Below are 16,860 nucleotides of genomic sequence, written 5' to 3'. Positions count from 1 at the left end.
GGTTCGAGCTGTACCCATTTTACAATGCCTCGGCCATGGCGGTGCTGGTGCCTCCCCCGTCCTTCCTTCGTTCTCCTCCTGCTCCCGTGACCAGACGTAAAGGTACATGTTTGTTTTTGATATTTGTCCTCTGTTAAGACAGAAAGATCTGTCCAATTTTATTTTTATTTTCCAGCGAACTGCTTATCCTACTTTATAGTTTTTTTTTTTTTTTTTTGGTCAAATCCTACTTTATAGTTCGAATATGTGGAATGAACCTTTTAATGAAAAGGGAAGAAAACATCATAAGTGCCATAATCCTTATACATCGTGCTATAAATGTTTAATTGATCACTTAAGTATCATAAATTTGAAGGAAATTTACTTAAGTGACAACAACGATTTCATTAATCAAAATTACGACATGTCAATAATTTAATATAAAATTATCGGATACGGCTCACCAGGGAAATGATGTTATCAAAAGCATGCAGAAATGAGTCAGTAGTCCTTTCGTACCCCAAATTGATGAAGTGGGGCTTATTGAACTCAAATCCTAACCCTATCCCCAAGTTAGGTCCAACAGTGGCCATGTGTGATAGGGTATGCAATGGGCTCGTGTCGATGTCTTTCTTCTCAATTTCTTGAGCAATCAGTTGCTTGTCAATTTGGTGCATAGAAAGGGTTAAATGACATCCTTTCTACACACTTTTGATGATATTACTTATCCATAGAGGTGTCAAAATGGGTCATTGACCCATTTATGTACCCATTTATAGTTAAATGGGTCGTTAATGGGTTAAGCCTTATTTCCCAAAGCACTCATGATAGGTTTTAAAAATAAAGAGATTGAAACATATGGGTCTTAAATGGGTCTACTCTCGGACCCATTTATGATACATTTATCAACCCATTAAAAAAGAACCCATTTACATGGAGACTCTCTCTTTTCTTTTTAACTTTAAAAATATTTTTTTTATAAAAACCGAAATTATAATTATTTTTTAATTATAATTTTCTTTTCTTTTTCTTCTTTTTTTCTTTCTTCTTCCTCCGGTCACACGACACGGCGATGGCCGGCTATTGGCCAGGCAAGCCTTGAGCTTGCCAGATCCACCTCGCCAACGTCCGGCGAGGCTCGAGCCTCACCAGATCCGGTAAGGAGCGAGCTCGAACTCGCCCAATGCCGGCGAGCCTCGAGCTCGCCAGATTTGGCGAGGCGAAGGCCTTGCCGACGGCCGGCGAGGCTCAAGGCTCGTCGATCCGGCTAGCTCGAGGCTCGCCCGTGGCCAGCCATTGGCTGTCGTCATGACCGGCGATCGGCAAAGAAGAAGAAGAAGAACAAAGAAAAAGAAAAAGAAAATTAAAAATTATATTTTAAAAAAATAAAAAAATTAGAATTCAATTTTTTAAAATTATTTTAAAAATTATAACAATCGTCCATTAAATTTGTGTTATATAATTTATTTTATTTTATTATATAAAAATATTTTAGCAATACCATTTTTTTAGTATATATATAAGAAATAAGCTTTTTAAGTTTAGTTAAATGGGTCGGGTATGGGTTGGAAAATTTACATTAAACATAAATTGGTCATAAATGGGTTAATGGGTCAATTTGGATCGGATCATTAATGACCCGACCCAAACCCAACCCGACCCACCCGTTTAACACCTCTACTTATCCAGCAAGCCACGTCACATAATTTTATATCAAATTAATCCTATGTCAAATTTTTTGACAAAAGAAATTACCGGAATCACTTAAATGAATATCTTATAAAATATTATTACATTCAAACGATTGATTAAAAAGTTATGATATGTATAATATCATTTTCCCTCTTTCTAATGATACCTCTTACTGAGATGAGCCTATGATAATCAATAGGTCATTTTCAAGTTAAACGATTTAAAAGAGAGAGAGAGAGAGAAAGAGAGAAGGGTAGCTATTAAAGTTACTAATTTGAAAATATAATTCCACAAGAACCTTACTTTGATTAAAAACGAATCGGCAAAATTTGTGAATTATGAACCCCATCCCAAATCTAAGCATCTTGAATATGGCAGAACCAATTCAAGAGAATAACAAATTTGACATGGTATTACCCATGGCCCTGAGTGCTACTGGCCTCAAAGGGATAATCTCTGATATCACATCCGAAATTCCAGTGCCCATGGAAAGAAAGTTTTTTTTTTTTTTTTTTTGAGCAAACCCATGGGAAGAAAGTTACATTACCACAAATTGGAAGGATTGCCATTGAAGTGGCCCTTCAGAATCAGCAGCAGTCCCACCTCTAGCGCCTTCGCTCCGAGGGTATCCTTTGGTGGCACCCGCAGGATAAAGACTCACCACCATTGGACCTAATTTGGGTTTAGGGTTTAAGTTGAATTTAGCCTTAATTTTGTCAATTTGGGTCAAGGAATGGCTAAATGATACTGTTTATGGACACTCTAGAAGACATTATTTCCCTAGTGTGCCACGTCAAATGGTTTTATATTAAATTGAAGTCATGTTAGATGTTTTGGCAATACTCATATAAACTTGACATTCTCAAGCGATCGACTTAAAATTTACGATGCCAAGGTAAGCCTGATACAAAAATTATAGTACCGATCATGTCATCATTACGATTCAGTCTCTATCCATTTTGATATGCTTATAAGAGGTGAAGTTTCCCGAGGCATTTTTTCACATATACTTTGTTGAATCAGTTCCAAATAATTCCAATGACTCTGCACTTGTGTTCTTTGCTTGTCTTCTCCCTCCCTCAAGCACTTCAAAGCAGCACAATTGACAGCATAACTGCATCAAGTCCACTGGTTCAGAACCAAACCCTTGTCTCTAGTAGTCAAATCTTTGAGCTCGGGTTCTTCACGCCTAAAGGATCAGCAAAGCAGTACGTAGGAATATGGTACAAGAAGATGACTCCCTCCAGAGTCGTCTGGGTGGCCAACAGGGACAAGCCACTTGGACATACAGATCAATCTGCTAGTTTAACAATTGGGGAAGATGGAAATCTGAAGCTTCTTGATGGGCGACAAAACACTGTGTGGTCTACTAATGTCATGGCAAAGTCGAATTATTCTGAAGCACTGCTTTCAGACTTTGGAAACTTTGTTCTTCAAGACAGGAACGAGAATATAATGTGGGAAAGCTTTGATGAGCCAACCGACACTCTCTTGCCAAACATGAAGATTGGAGTAAATGTGAAAAAAGGAAAGAAACTAAACTTGACTTCCTGGAAAGGCGAAGATGATCCCTCACTCGGAAGCTTTGTCATGGGAGTGACATCGGAGACACCACCTCAGCTTTTCACTTGGAATGGATCAAGTCCTTACTGGAGAAGTGGACAGTGGGATAAAACCAAGTTCATCGGAATACCGAACATGACCAACACATACTACGATCTCCAACAAGATAATGTCCAGGGAACCTCATATTATTACCTCAATAATTACAACAACTCCATCTTTGGATATACTTTCATCTCTTCTCAAGGATCTGTAAAGTCAGTTTGTTGGACCAATGGCTGGTTAACATACTGGAAGGCACCGGCACCAACGAACCCTTGTGAAATTTATGGAATATGTGGCCCCTTTGGAGTTTGCAACCCGTTTAGTTCACCCATGTGCAGATGCTTAAAAGGTTTTAAACCTAGATCAGATGAAGAATGGAACAGAGGAAACTGGACCAGAGGGTGCCTTAGGAAAATGGAATTGAATTGTCAGAAATCTGCAAGCGCAGCAACTTCAACAACTGTGGAAAAAGATATGTTCTGGCAAATGAGACAAATAAAATTGCCTGATTCCGCTGATCATTTGTTGATAGATAATGTGGAAGGATGTCAAAGTTGGTGCCTAGAAAACTGCTCGTGCTTGGCCTTTTCTTATGTGAATGCTATAGGATGTATGGCTTGGAGTAAAGACCTTCTAGATACTCAGCAATTCTCCATGGGTGGCGAAGATCTATTTATTCGACTTGCGGATGCGAGTGCGGGTGCGGATACAGGCTGAAATGGTTGAATCAATACGCTTTTGGTTTTGCACTTCCTGTGCTTCTTATAATATATTTTCTATGGTTCAGGTGTACCTACGCTGACAAAACTTATCATCAGCCTAAGTACTATTTCCGGCATCATCTTATTTGGAGCTGGTATTTCAGTCTGTAGTCTTTCAAAGTGGAGAGGTAATAAAAGATGTACAGTTTGTTGCTGTTTTAAGGGTGATTTTGCCCTAACTGCAATATCAGAATCTTGAATTATTGGTGGAACCACGGCTTCAGTAGCCTGCTCTGCTACTGATGTTCTCATGCTTATCTTGAGTTGATTTCGTTCTATCCGTAAAATGCAGGGAAGTTTAGGAAAATGACAATCCCAAGGCTCTTTACGTCAGAAGAACTACTAAGGGACACTGCTTGGAAAGACCAAATGAAGGAAGATGATACATCAAATTTGGTCGTTTATGACTTCGATAGCATACGCCTCGCAACAGACAACTTCAACGTGAAAAACAAACTTGGGCAGGGAGGGTTTGGCCCGGTTTATAAGGTAAAAGAAAAGCCTTCTGTGAGGGAAATAAGGAGATTATCCAAGATCTGATAGTGCTGTTCATTTTGAAACAGGGAAAACTGAACGATGGTAAGGAGATAGCAGCAAAGAGACTTTCAAGCAGCTCAAGCCAAGGCATAGCGGAGTTCAAGAATGAGATCCTTCTAATATCCAAACTTCAACACCGAAATCTGGTGAGACTCCTTGGTTGCTGCATTGAAGAAGAGGAAAAGATTCTAGTGTATGAGTACTTGCCCAACAAGAGCTTGGACACCTTCCTCTTTGGTTAGTCTCACTCATTGAAGAACTTATTCCTACTTTCAACAAAATCCGGTATTGAAACTAGATATTTCTTCTGTTTGCGACCTTGTTCAGATTCAAAAGAGAAGGCAAAACTTAGCTGGAGTGTACGCTTCCACATTATTCAGGGGGTCGCCAGAGGGCTGCTTTACCTCCACCACGATTCTTGCCTTAGAGTCATACATCGGGATTTGAAAGTGAGCAACATTCTCTTGGATGAAAAGATGAATCCCAAGATTTCAGATTTTGGGCTGTCACGGATGTTTGAAGGCACTCAAGTTTTGGTAAATACTCACAAAGTTGTGGGGACACTATAAGCTTTCTATCATCACTATTAGGAGTACTTACTCATGAGGCGATATATCACCTTAAAAAGTGTTGGAGAAATCTTTCCAGAATATTTTGAAGCTGACAAAACATTTCTATCAGTCTAAGTCTGGATATCGATAGTTAAAGTCTCAAGACTTTATAGTCTCAAGACTCGTTATCTCAAGACTCAAGACTCAAGACTCAAGACTCAAGACTCAAAGTTATTCTCACCGACAGTCTTTCTAATCCAGTGTTGAAGGAAATCCAAAGTCGAGGTTTATGATTGAGGATTTGATCCTATCCTCTCGGGATAGATTCTTTGGTTGGATAATCATTTCGGATTCTTTATATCTTATCTAAGAACGATTGAAGATCCGATGGTCGACGAAATAATCTTGGATTATTCTATTCTTGGAAACCGAGATCCTGATTGTATGGGCGAACAGGATTGATGGGCTATCATCAGATTCCTTATATAGCTCGGATGATCTTCTTGATTGATTCCGTCCAACGGGTAGATTGGAGGAATTCCTTTGGTAAGTGCCAACGGCTATGATGGCATGAAGGAGTATAAAAGGAAGACGTTCTAGTTGTTTTAAGTGTGTGATCGATAGAAAAATTCCGAGTCTCGAAGATCCTTTGATTGTTAGTTGAGACGAGCGAAATTGTATGCGAGAGTGTTTATACTTGGTGACGCCTTGAGCAAGTGTGGTAGATCATCTACACCTAGAAATCAAGGAAGATCAACACTGTAACATCTCTTTGATCATAGTGGAATCCAGCCAATCGGCTGTCAGTGCAGAAGAGTGGACGTAGGCTTGAATCAAGCCGAACCACTATAAGCGAGTGTTCAATTCTCTCTTTCCCTTACTCGAGTCTTGCGATTGAATTTTCAACTGTTGCAAAGTCTCTAATTGTTTAAATATCGTGCAAACATCGAGAAATTTTTTTGTATACCTATTCACCCCCTCTAGGTACTCGTACTAGCTATCTCAATTGGTATCGAGCCTGTGTTCTTACTTTGTTTGAAGTGTTTTACTTGAGTAAAAGATCCATGGCTAGTATGCTAGCACCGGGGCGATGGAGGGGCAAAGCAATACCAGACCTCCCTACTTCGATGGAAAGGATTACAACATCCGGAAGAACAAGATGAAAGCTTTCCTACGATCAAAGGATCCTACGGAATGGGACGTAGTGGAAAAAGGAATCACTATTGCTGCTGCATCAAACACCGAAAGAGGAAAAGAAACCGTTGAAACCAGCGGAATGTCTCAAGAAGAAATAAACAAGAGACAAGCACTTGATGCTAAAGCAATTTATTCTTTATATTGTGCTTTGTCACCAACTGAATATAACAGAATATCTTCTTGTGTCACAGCAAAAGAAGTCTGGGACAGGTTACATATCACTTATGAAGGAACAGTCGAGTGAAGGAGACCAGAATTAACATTCTTCTTGGTCAATATGAATCCTTCAAAATGAAACCAGGAGAATCTATAAGCGACATGTTTAGTCGTTTTACAGATATTGTCAATGGTCTTGAGAACCAAGGACAAAAATTTCTGATCCCATGAAGGTGAACAAGCTTCTACGTGGACTCTCCAAGGATTGGAATCATATAAAGACTTCAATAAGAGAGACGCAAAGAATCATGCCATTATCGTGTAGACGGCGATTGGAACTCTTGATCTTACGAAGTGGAACGAATTAATGAAGACGAAGATCCAAGAGGTAAGAAATCTATTGCACTAAAATCAAATGATGATTCGATGATGCAGATTCGAAGATGATATGAATGATGAGGAGCTCGCCCTCATGATAAGAAGATTCAGAAAACTGAATAGAAAAGGCGAAGGTTTATCCCAAGGAAACAAAATTCTCGAGACAGCAGACCAAGTCTGTTGATGATGAGGAACCAAACAAAGAAGTAGTTTGCTTCGAATGTAAAAAGAAGGGACACATCGACCCAACTTGTCCTCTTCTGAAAAAGAAAAGAGGAAAAGCTGAGAAATTTCGAAAAGCTCTTAAAGCCGAAACTGGAGCGATACGAGTGTGAAGAGAGTGATGAGGAATATGCCAACCTGTGTCTAATGGCGCAATCAGACTCAGACTCTGGATCAGACTCAGACAGTGAATTTGAGGTAAGTAATTATAAAATCCCTGTCAAAGTCTCTAAATATATTAATGAGTTATGTTTTAGTCTTAAGACTTCTCTTAAAAGGATTTCCGAACTTAAAAAGGAAAACTCATTTTTAAAACAAAAGGAAATCATTTTAGAAGAAAAGGTAAAAATTTAGACTTGAATGTTTCTACTCTTAAAGAGAGTGAAGACAATCTTTCAAAAGAAAATGCTTTCTTAAAAACTGATTTATCAAATATTTCAAAGAAATTTTCAATAGGGTCCGAAAAACTTGAAAAAGTTCTTTCAATCCAAAGACCTTACTTTAATAAGTCGGGTCTAGGTATGACAGAAGAAACAATCCCTTTGATTGATTTTCCAAAAGTAAAAGAAAGAATTAAGAAAAGACCATCGAGAGAGGCTTATAAAAATCATTTCAAAAGGTCTTTGTAAAGCCTGTAGGTCGAAATGCTTTAAGGTGTTCTAAGTGTAACATCGGGATCATTTTGAAAAAGAGTGTCCTATGGTTTGGAAGCCTGTGAAGAGAGTATGGCCTAATAATGCTTATCCTACTAACACGAAAGGACCCAAGAAAATTTGGGTACCAAAGAAAGCTTGAGACTCTTTTTTGAATGCAGGTCTCTGTCAAAAAGAAGGTAAAGTGGTATCTTGACAGCGGATGTTCAAGACACATGGGAGACTCGAGTGTTTCATAAAGCTTATTAAAGTGAATGGTGGAAAAGTTTCATTCGGAGGAAATAGCAAAGGAAGTATTGTGGGATTCGGAATTGCGAAAATTGGAAATCTCACAATAAGCAATGTCTCTCTAGTGGAAGGACTCAACTACAATCTACTCAAGCATTAGCCAATTGTGTGATACTGGTTACAAGATCTTCTTTCAAGAAGGCATTTGTTCTGGAATTAGCAAAGATTCGACTCGTCTTTCATGGGTCGAAGGCATGGAAACATCTACCTCCTTGATGTAAAGCCAAATGAAGAACAATGCTTAATTTCAATTCAAGATGAAGCAATTCTATGGCATAGAAAGCTTGGCCATATCAACAAGAAGCAATTAGCCAAAATCTCTTCAAAGCGGCTTGTTAGAGGTCTACCTAAACTGCCATACCAAAAGTCGACTTATGTACTCCATGCATTCAGGAAAGCAGGTAAGAAATTCATTTAAACAAATAAATCATGTATCTACTAATCATGTAATACGGTTGCTTCATATGGATCTCTTCGGACCAACAAGAACCCAGAGCATTGGAGGTAAGAAATATTGTCTAGTAATTGTAGATGATTACTCTCGTTTTACCTGGGTATATTTTCTAGCAAACAAATCAGAAACCTTTTCGTACTTTGAAAAGTTTGCTAAAAAGATTCAAAATGAAAAAGGATGTGCTATTTCTAGTATAAGAACAGATCATGGAAGTGAATTTGAAAATCAAGATTTTACGAGATTCTGTGATAAATCTGGTGTTAATCACATGTTCTCCTCTCCGTATACTCCAGAGCAAAATGGAGTTGTGGAAAGAAAGAATAGATCTCTTCAAGAAATGGCTAGAACACTTTTAATTGAAAGTAAAATTTCTTCACGATTTTGGGTCAATTTGTTTCAATTTGCTTGCTATATTATAAATAGAGTCTTTTTAAGACCTATTCTTGATAAAACCCCTATGAATTGTTCAAAGGTAAGAAGCCTATTGTTTCATACTTTCATGTGTTCGGTTGCAAATGCTTTATTTTGAAAAATGCAAATGATCGAGTTGGTAAGTTTGAAGAAAGATCGGATGAAGGCATCTTCCTTGGATATTCTACATCAAGCAAAGCCTACGAGTCTACAATAAAAAAGCCGATCTGTGGAAGAATCAATGAATGTCAAATTCCAAGACTCGGTGCAAGATGAATCCAGCCGGACTCGGTACGATGAGACCGAATCCGCTCTAGATCTTCAAATGTCTACATCTCAAGAAGCATCTCGGATTCGGAAGTCCATCATCAAGACGCTCATGGAGAATCAAATAAAGAAAGAGATCATCAACCCGGCAACTGGAAACACAAATCCGGTCATCCCAAAGATCTTATTATTGGCGAACTTAATGAAGGAATCCGCACCGAGATCAAAAGGCATGAAGAATCTAGTCTTTGTGGCTCTCATCTCGAAATTGAACCAAAAAGCTTAGAAGAAGCTTTATCGATGAAAGCTGGATCGAAGCTATGCAAGAAGAGCTTAGACAGTTCAACATCAATGATGTCCGGGAATTGACATCTAAACCAAAAGGTAAAAGCATTATTGGAACCAAATGGGTATTCGGGAACAAAATGAACGAAAAAGGAAAAGTCGTACGAAACAAAGCAAGGCTCGTGGCCAAAGGGTATACGCAAGAAGAAGGAATAGACTATGACGAGACTTACGCACCCGTTGCAAGGTTAGAAGCTATTCGTCTATTACTTGCGTTTGCTTGTTACAAAAATTTCAGATTATTCCAAATGGACGTCAAAAGTGCTTTCCTAAATGGATTTATCCATGAGGAAGTTTATGTGGAACAACCGCCTGGATTTGAAGACCCAAAGAAGCCAGACTCAGTCTTCAGACTGAAAAGGCTCTGTATGGTCTAAAGCAAGCACCTCGAGCTTGGTACGACAGATTAAGTAAGTTTTTATTACAAAATGGTTTTGTCAAAGGTAAAGTAGATACTACTTTGTTTATCAAAAAGGAAAACAAAAACTTTTTACTTGTTCAAATATATGTTGATGACATTATTTTTGGATCTTCTAATGAAAGTCTTTGCAAGAAATTTTCTAAGTCTATGCGGGATGAATTTGAAATGAGTATGATGGGAGAATTAACATTCTTTCTTGGACTCCAAGTGAAACAAATGAAGGAAGGAACTTTCATCCATCAAGAAAAATATGCGAATGATCTTGTCAAAAGGTTTGGATTGGAAAAATGCAAAAAGATCGACATACCAATGTCATGTTCTCGGAAGATAGACAAGGATGAAGAAGGGAAGAAAATAGATCAAAAGCTGCATGAAGCATGATCGGTTCACTTCTTTATCTTACCGCTTCTAGACCTCGATATTTTGTTTAGTGTTTGTATCGTGCTAGGTTTCAATCAGATCCTAGAGAATCACATCTCGGTGCCGTGAAACGAATTATCAAATACGTTGCTTCATCTTCAAGCATCGGTCTTTGGTATCCAAAGAAGGAGACTTTAATCTTCTAGGATACTCAGATGCAGATCTGGCCGGTTGCAGAATCGATAGAAAGAGCACTTCTGGAACTTGTCAACTACTTGGAAACAGAACGGTGTCTTGGTTCTCGAGGAAACAAAGCACTGTAGCTCTTTCAACAACGAAGCGAGTATGTAGCTCTTGGAAGCTGCTGTTCGCAAATTCTATGGATAAAACAACAGCTACAAGACTTTGGCATTGAAGACTCATGCACGAAATCAGATGTGACAACACCAAAGTGCTATAAATCTCACCAAAAATCCAATCCTTCATTCAAGAGCAAAGCATATTGAGATTCGACATCACTTTATTAGAGATCATATTCAAAATGGAGAAATCTCGATTCAATTTGTTGATTCAAAAAGTCAACTAGCAGACATATTCACAAAGCCTTTGGAGAAGAATCAGTTTGACTTTATCCGCTCAAGACTCAACATTTTGAAGCTTGAAGAAGTTAAAGTCTAGAGACTCACCAACTCTAAAGACTCGATCTCTTAGACTCTAAGTCCCGAGACTCGAGACATTCGTGGATAAAGCGTAAGTTGTATTTCTTCTAAAGGTACTAATTGTCATTTAGTCGAAAAGGTACGATCTTTTGTTTAATAATTTTGGCAGTTATAGATTTTGAAAAGAAGTAATCGTTCACTTTCCATTGCACCGATTGAACTTCCCTTTTCAAAAACTAAGTTATATATATATATACAGTTTTCTTTCCCCAAATCTTCAAAACCCTAAAAAGCACTCTTCTCTCGATCTTGTTTCTACTCTTTGTTCATCGTCGAGAAAGTGGTCATTTTCTTGGGAAAGCAAGTGAAGGAATCCTCCAATAGACAAAGAAAGATGTCGTCTTCAAGGAAATCATCAAGAATCGCGAACAGGGGACCACAAAGAATGAAGAAGGGACCGACTCATTTCGATCTCACCGAGGAAGAAGACTTATCGGTCAGCGACAAAGTCCGATTCGCTCTCCTCCACGTCATTCAGCATCTCCTGCCCCACAAAGTGAAAGTCATAATCTGGAAGAAGAGATAATCGAGGATGCCGGCCAGTAAGAGTTCAAAAGCCTTCCTTTTTGTATAAACTTTATTGTGCATTGAAAAGCACAGTACTCCATTGAACTACATAGATGACTTCCTTAAGGACAAAAATTATGGGAATGAGTATCTTTTCTGAAGAAAATGGAGGAATGGGGAATTGCCCCAAAAGGAAAAGCGAGAGGAAGCTCTTGCGAACATTCCAAGAGATCCTCGTATGCCGAGACAAAATCGATTGACGCGAATGATGATGACAAAATGTTCCTTGAATTTGAACCTAGAATGGGTGTGGCGGCAAAGGCGAAAGGAAATCGGATGGATTTGTTTAAATCCAAGGATCAAGAAAAAGTGTATTACGGTCCGTTGAAAGAGGGGTAATCAACCCTAGAAGTGTCGATTTTGACTTCTGGATTCCATCAACTTGAACCTAAGAGAGAAGTTGAATTTGCTTCAACTTGAGACTTTCTCGCTCGACTCTGAGACGGGTATGATCATCGACTGCTTATTTCTATTCAAATCTTAGCTTTTGGATGCGAATAGAATTTCATTCGGTGTTCGAGACAAAGTCTATGTGGTAGATGTGAATATGTTGGCGAGACATAGTTGGAGTTGAACGGGACGCTATCTCCCAATTAAAGTCTCACCGCTCGAACTACTCGGATCTTGTCAAAGATAGGGATGTAGATAAGAAAATTATCTATTCAAGAATGAACGCTATCAACATTGTGCTTCACAAGATTGTGATCAATTGTCTAAGACCTAAGTCTACTTCAAAGACTTCGTGTCTCTTTCGAAGCAAAGTTGATGTATGCGATCAACTCGGGACGGAAGTTCTCTCTCCCGCACACTATTCTTTTCCATATGTACGTAACCGTGTCAAAAGACAAAGGACAATTGCCTTATCTGATGCGGTGACCAAGATCTTCGACATCGAATATTGAACCGCCACATACTTTTGTGTTAGACCGTGTGATAAGATGGTGGTAGGGTTGAAAATGTTAATGAAGATGCGTCTGCAAGAACTTTCTAAGGCAATGGAGAAATTCAAAGTGAAATCTCCAGTCGATGCCCTTCAAAAGGAAAAGGAAAGAAGGCATTTAGTGCTTCTTCGAAAAAGAGGAAAAGAACTCTTATCCGGAGGATGAGGATGAAGATGAAGATGATGAAGATCCCACTATTCCAGATCGACAAGAACAAGACGTTACGTGTCTTATTCGACGTAACTTCAGCGGAGCAGAGAGAAGAAGAAGAAGAGAGAGAGAAGGAGAAAGAAGTTGAGGAAGAAAAGAAGAAGTAAAAGATCGATCCGCTGATAAATGGAGAGAAGGGAAATCAAGAGATTGATCATCACTCTTCCCCTTTCGATGTCCTAGAGACGAGGGGGAGTTAGCGAGCAAGAGAGGTCTCCACCTCATGCCGTCTGAAGATCAAAGAAAATCTCCGAAGACCCGGAAGAAGCTCGGGTCTCTCAATTGCTCGAAGAAGATGATACGACGATTCCAAATCTGCAAGACCGTTCGAAGCGCCATCGCACACACACCATCCGAGAAAGCCAATGCCGGTACGACGGACGGATGATTCGTAGATCTTCGTAGTATCATGAATATTCTTCTGGAAATGCGTAACCAGATATATATTCGGATTGTGAAATCCAAGTCTTGAAGCATCTTTGGACAAGCATCTTCAGTCTCTCGGAAGAAAAATACAAAGACCTCGCTCTACAACTTCAAGCCAATGCCAAGAGAGAAGAGGTAGCTCATCGAGAAGATCTGAAGAAGCTCGAAGGAGTAGTCCAGTCCATTGGGGATTTCCAGATCGTGCGCATTCCCAAGCAGACATGACTCCTTTCTCACCCTCTTTTTAATGATGACAAAAAGGGGGAGAACCAATTTGAACAAACATTATTTATTTGACTTTTGTGGTTATGTTTATTTTTGAGTATGACTTGAGAACTTGAACTTGAGTGTTAGACTGAATTGGTTGTGGATTTTGATGCTTGACTGGTTGCATTTATATCAAGTATTGTTACATGGTATTACTCATGAAAGACTAACCAATTTGTGGATGCGAGTCTGGTTGTTTATTAATCTTTATGAGTTAGCCATATTGCTTGAGAAATGTTTTGCAGGTCAAAGTTGTTCAAATCTTCAAGAAAGTTTTGTCACCATCAAAAAGGGGAGATTGTTGGAGAAATCTTTCCGAATATTTTGAAGCGACAAAACATTTCTATCGTCTAAGTCTGGATATCGATAGTTAAAGTCTCAAGACTTTATAGTCTCAAGACTCGTTATCTCAAGACTCAAGACTCAAGACTCAAGACTCAAGACTCAAAGTTATTCTCACCGAGTCTTTCTAATCCAAAGTGTTGAAGGAAATCCAAAGTCGAGGTTTATGATTGAGGATTTGATCCTATCCTCGGGATAGATTCTTTGGTTGGATAATCATTTCGGATTCTTTATATCTTATCTAAGAACGATTGAAGATCCGATGGTCGACGAAATAATCTTGGATTATTCTATTCTTGGAAACCGAGATCGATTGTATGGGCGAACGGGATTGATGGGCTATCATCGATTCCTTATATAGCTCGGATGATCTTCTTGATTGATTCCGTCCAACGGGTAGATTGGAGGAATTCCTTTGGTAAGTGCCAACGGCTATGATGGCATGAAGGAGTATAAAAGGAAGACGTTCTAGTTGTTTTAAGTGTGTGATCGATAGAAAAATTCCAGTCGAAGATCCTTTGATTGTTAGTTGAGGCGAGCGAAATTGTATGCGAGAGTGTTTATACTTGGTGACGCCTTGAGCAAGTGTGGTAGATCATCTACACCTAGAAATCAAGGAAGATCAACACGTAACATCTCTTTGATCATAGTGGAATCCAGCCAATCGGCTGTCGGTGCGAAAGAGTGGACGTAGGCTTGAATCAAGCCGAACCACTATAAAGCGAGTGTTCAATTCTCTCTTTCCCTTACTCAGTCTTGCGATTGAATTTTCAACTGTTGCAAAGTCTCTAATTGTTTAAATATCGTGCAAACATCGAGAAATTTTTTTGTATACCTATTCACCCCCCTCTAGGTACTCGTACTAGCTATCTCAAAAAGTAGATTAGCAATATAATGCGCTCAGCTTTCCCTTCATACATGTCCCAACTGTTGCTTTACTATTACAGAGAAAACTCTTCCATGTACATCCAATGGTTCCAATATGTCAATTCACTCCGAGGCAATTATAGACCAGCGTCGCAATGCAAATGCTAAAAGTTATGAGAAATACAGTGCTCGTCAAGTTGGATGTTTACCCTCCAATTTTCTCATCTCTCATGTCATCATCCTTTAGCCTATGATTTTTTTTTTTTGTTGAACTGTACTTCAAGAATGCTCCACCTATATTATTTTCTCTACAGAGGCTACATGTCTCCAGAGTATGCCATGGGTGGGATATTTTCTGAGAAATATGATGTTTATAGCTTTGGAGTACTGCTATTGGAGATTATCAGTAGCAAGAAGAACACAAGTTCAGATTACCCAGGGCAGCATCTCAATCTCCTCGCTTATGTAAGAGCAAGATCTAACTTCGAACTACTACACCTCCAATTCAGTTTCCAACCATTGGTAGTCCTTGAAACACTCTGACAATCCACTATTTGTTACAGGCTTGGCACTTGTGGTGTGAAGACAGAGTATTGGATCTAAGGGATGAAGGCATTGCCAATGCATTTTTGGTGTCAGAAGTGATGAGATGCATTCAGTTAGGGCTTCTCTATACGCAAGACCATGCCACAGATAGACCCAACATGTTGGCTGTGGTTCTAATGCTGAATGGGGAGTCCAATCTTTCACAGCCAAAGCAACCGACATATGCATTTTCACGCTCGCTGGCTCACGGAGTCCCATCACAAGAAGAAAGGATCCGGTCCATGAATACCATCACCATTACTACGGTTGAAGGAAGATAAAATTCTCAAATGCATTTTCACTATCAATTCATCTTTCCAGGGGTTCAGTGTTCACCAAATTAAGCAGCTTGGATATGCAATATTTTGTTGCACTTTTACGTGGATATATGATGTAAACATATTGATTGTGAGGGAATCTGAGTTGCTAGCTCTCTGGTAGAACAGTGTTAAGTGGGCATGGACGCACAAGAGTTCAGAACATCTGTAAGTAGAAGCAAGGTGTTAGAGCTTCTTTTTGAAGAGGATTTGATAGTTAAATTTTCTTCTAAAAGATTATTCATGCATTTGAAATTTTCAAGGATCAAATTCTCTGTCAAACGACAAAATTTGACCCCCAGCAAAAACTGCGATTGCGCGCCATTTTGCATTGACATTTTTATCAGCACATCTCTACGTTTAGAAACTAGGGACATCGTAGTCTTAGTATCTTGGACCCTATGTCAAGAGATAGGTATCACATATACATTTCATAAAGATTAAGTATCGAATATGTTAATAATGGCAAAATTCAACCCCTAACTAAAAATACTGACATAGCGTCATCATGCATTTACATTTCTCATTGCATTTCTTTTGCACGCAGTAATAGAGCATTCTAATTTGTCATATTAGACTCGGCAGCAAGCCCTAGCAGCTTTGCCCAGTTGCTAAAGGACACAACCGATGAATTGGCGGAGAGTGCGGCGAGCGATGGGTCTGGGAAGAGGTTTGCTGTCAAGGACACCGACATCTCGAGCTCGAAGCCGCTATACACGCTCGCTCAGTGCACGCCGGACTTGACATCGGTGGAGTGCAAGGCGTTCTTGCAAGGGGCCATCAAGAATCTGCCCATAGATAAGGAAGGAGGAAGAGTCTTAGCCCCGAGCTACAATGTTAGGTCTGAGCTTTACCAGTTCTATAATGAGACTGTCTTCCATGAAGCACCGGCACCGGCGCCAACTCTTGCTTCGCCTCCTGCGGCGATTGTAGCTGCTCCTCCTTCTTCAACAGTGAGATCTAAAGGAGCCGGAGTTATGTCTTCCGGGGTTCTTTGTACCGCCGGCGTAGTGTTTTTCCTTTTTCCTTTTTGAGGGTGACGATAAGCTGGGGTTGTTGAAGTAGAGTTACTTTCTGTTCAGTGTAATAATTGAGGACGGAATAATGGGAAAAAGTTTGTGAGTACCTACAGTTCTTGAATGTGACTCGTTTGAGGACAAGATGAGGGGATGCAATCCTCCATGGTAGGAGAGTATGCTGGAAATATACCAAGACTCATCTATTAAATTTAAATAATGTGCAGATCTCACTGTTGAAGAAGTGAGATCTGCACATTTCACCAGGACGTAATAAAAGTTGCTTGCTTATACGAGCGAATTAATTTAGATATGCAAAATTT

General features: G+C 39.3%; 2 protein-coding genes across 2 annotated transcripts; both read left to right on the top strand.

The window, feature by feature from the left end:
- The first annotated feature begins 2,633 nt into the window (after positions 1–2,633).
- Positions 2,634–16,555, top strand: LOC104447632 (G-type lectin S-receptor-like serine/threonine-protein kinase At1g61500). Its single transcript, XM_039313881.1, has 8 exons — positions 2,634–4,168; positions 4,333–4,529; positions 4,604–4,814; positions 4,905–5,142; positions 14,997–15,084; positions 15,183–15,470; positions 15,635–15,689; positions 16,098–16,555. Exons 2-8 carry the CDS (start codon positions 4,347–4,349, stop codon positions 16,553–16,555), a joined length of 1,521 nt encoding a protein of 506 aa, XP_039169815.1. The 5' UTR covers positions 2,634–4,168; positions 4,333–4,346.
- On the top strand, positions 2,710–3,996 carry LOC108956928 (G-type lectin S-receptor-like serine/threonine-protein kinase At1g61370). Its single transcript, XM_018867037.2, has one exon. It carries the CDS (start codon positions 2,710–2,712, stop codon positions 3,994–3,996), a length of 1,287 nt encoding a protein of 428 aa, XP_018722582.2.
- Positions 16,556–16,860: the final 305 nt, after the last annotated feature.

This window comes from Eucalyptus grandis, chromosome 5 (assembly GCF_016545825.1).
Source record: "Eucalyptus grandis isolate ANBG69807.140 chromosome 5, ASM1654582v1, whole genome shotgun sequence".
In the NCBI taxonomy this organism is placed as follows: domain Eukaryota; kingdom Viridiplantae; phylum Streptophyta; class Magnoliopsida; order Myrtales; family Myrtaceae; genus Eucalyptus; species Eucalyptus grandis.
The sequence above is the reverse complement of the archived record's forward strand: the minus strand, read 5'-3'. Positions and strand labels throughout refer to the sequence as shown.

What these genes read in the sequence shown, in the direction of transcription:
- LOC104447632 (XM_039313881.1), top strand. Translation starts at nt 4,347, where the DNA reads ATGACAATCCCAAGGCTCTTTACGTCAGAAGAACTACTAAGGGACACT. An exon ending in CTTGGACACCTTCCTCTTTG is followed by an intron (nt 4,815 to 4,904) that starts GTTAGTCTCACT and finishes GACCTTGTTCAG; the next exon opens with ATTCAAAAGAGAAGGCAAAA. An exon ending in ATCTCAATCTCCTCGCTTAT is followed by an intron (nt 15,085 to 15,182) that starts GTAAGAGCAAGA and finishes TATTTGTTACAG; the next exon opens with GCTTGGCACTTGTGGTGTGA.
- LOC108956928 (XM_018867037.2), top strand. Translation starts at nt 2,710, where the DNA reads ATGACTCTGCACTTGTGTTCTTTGCTTGTCTTCTCCCTCCCTCAAGCA.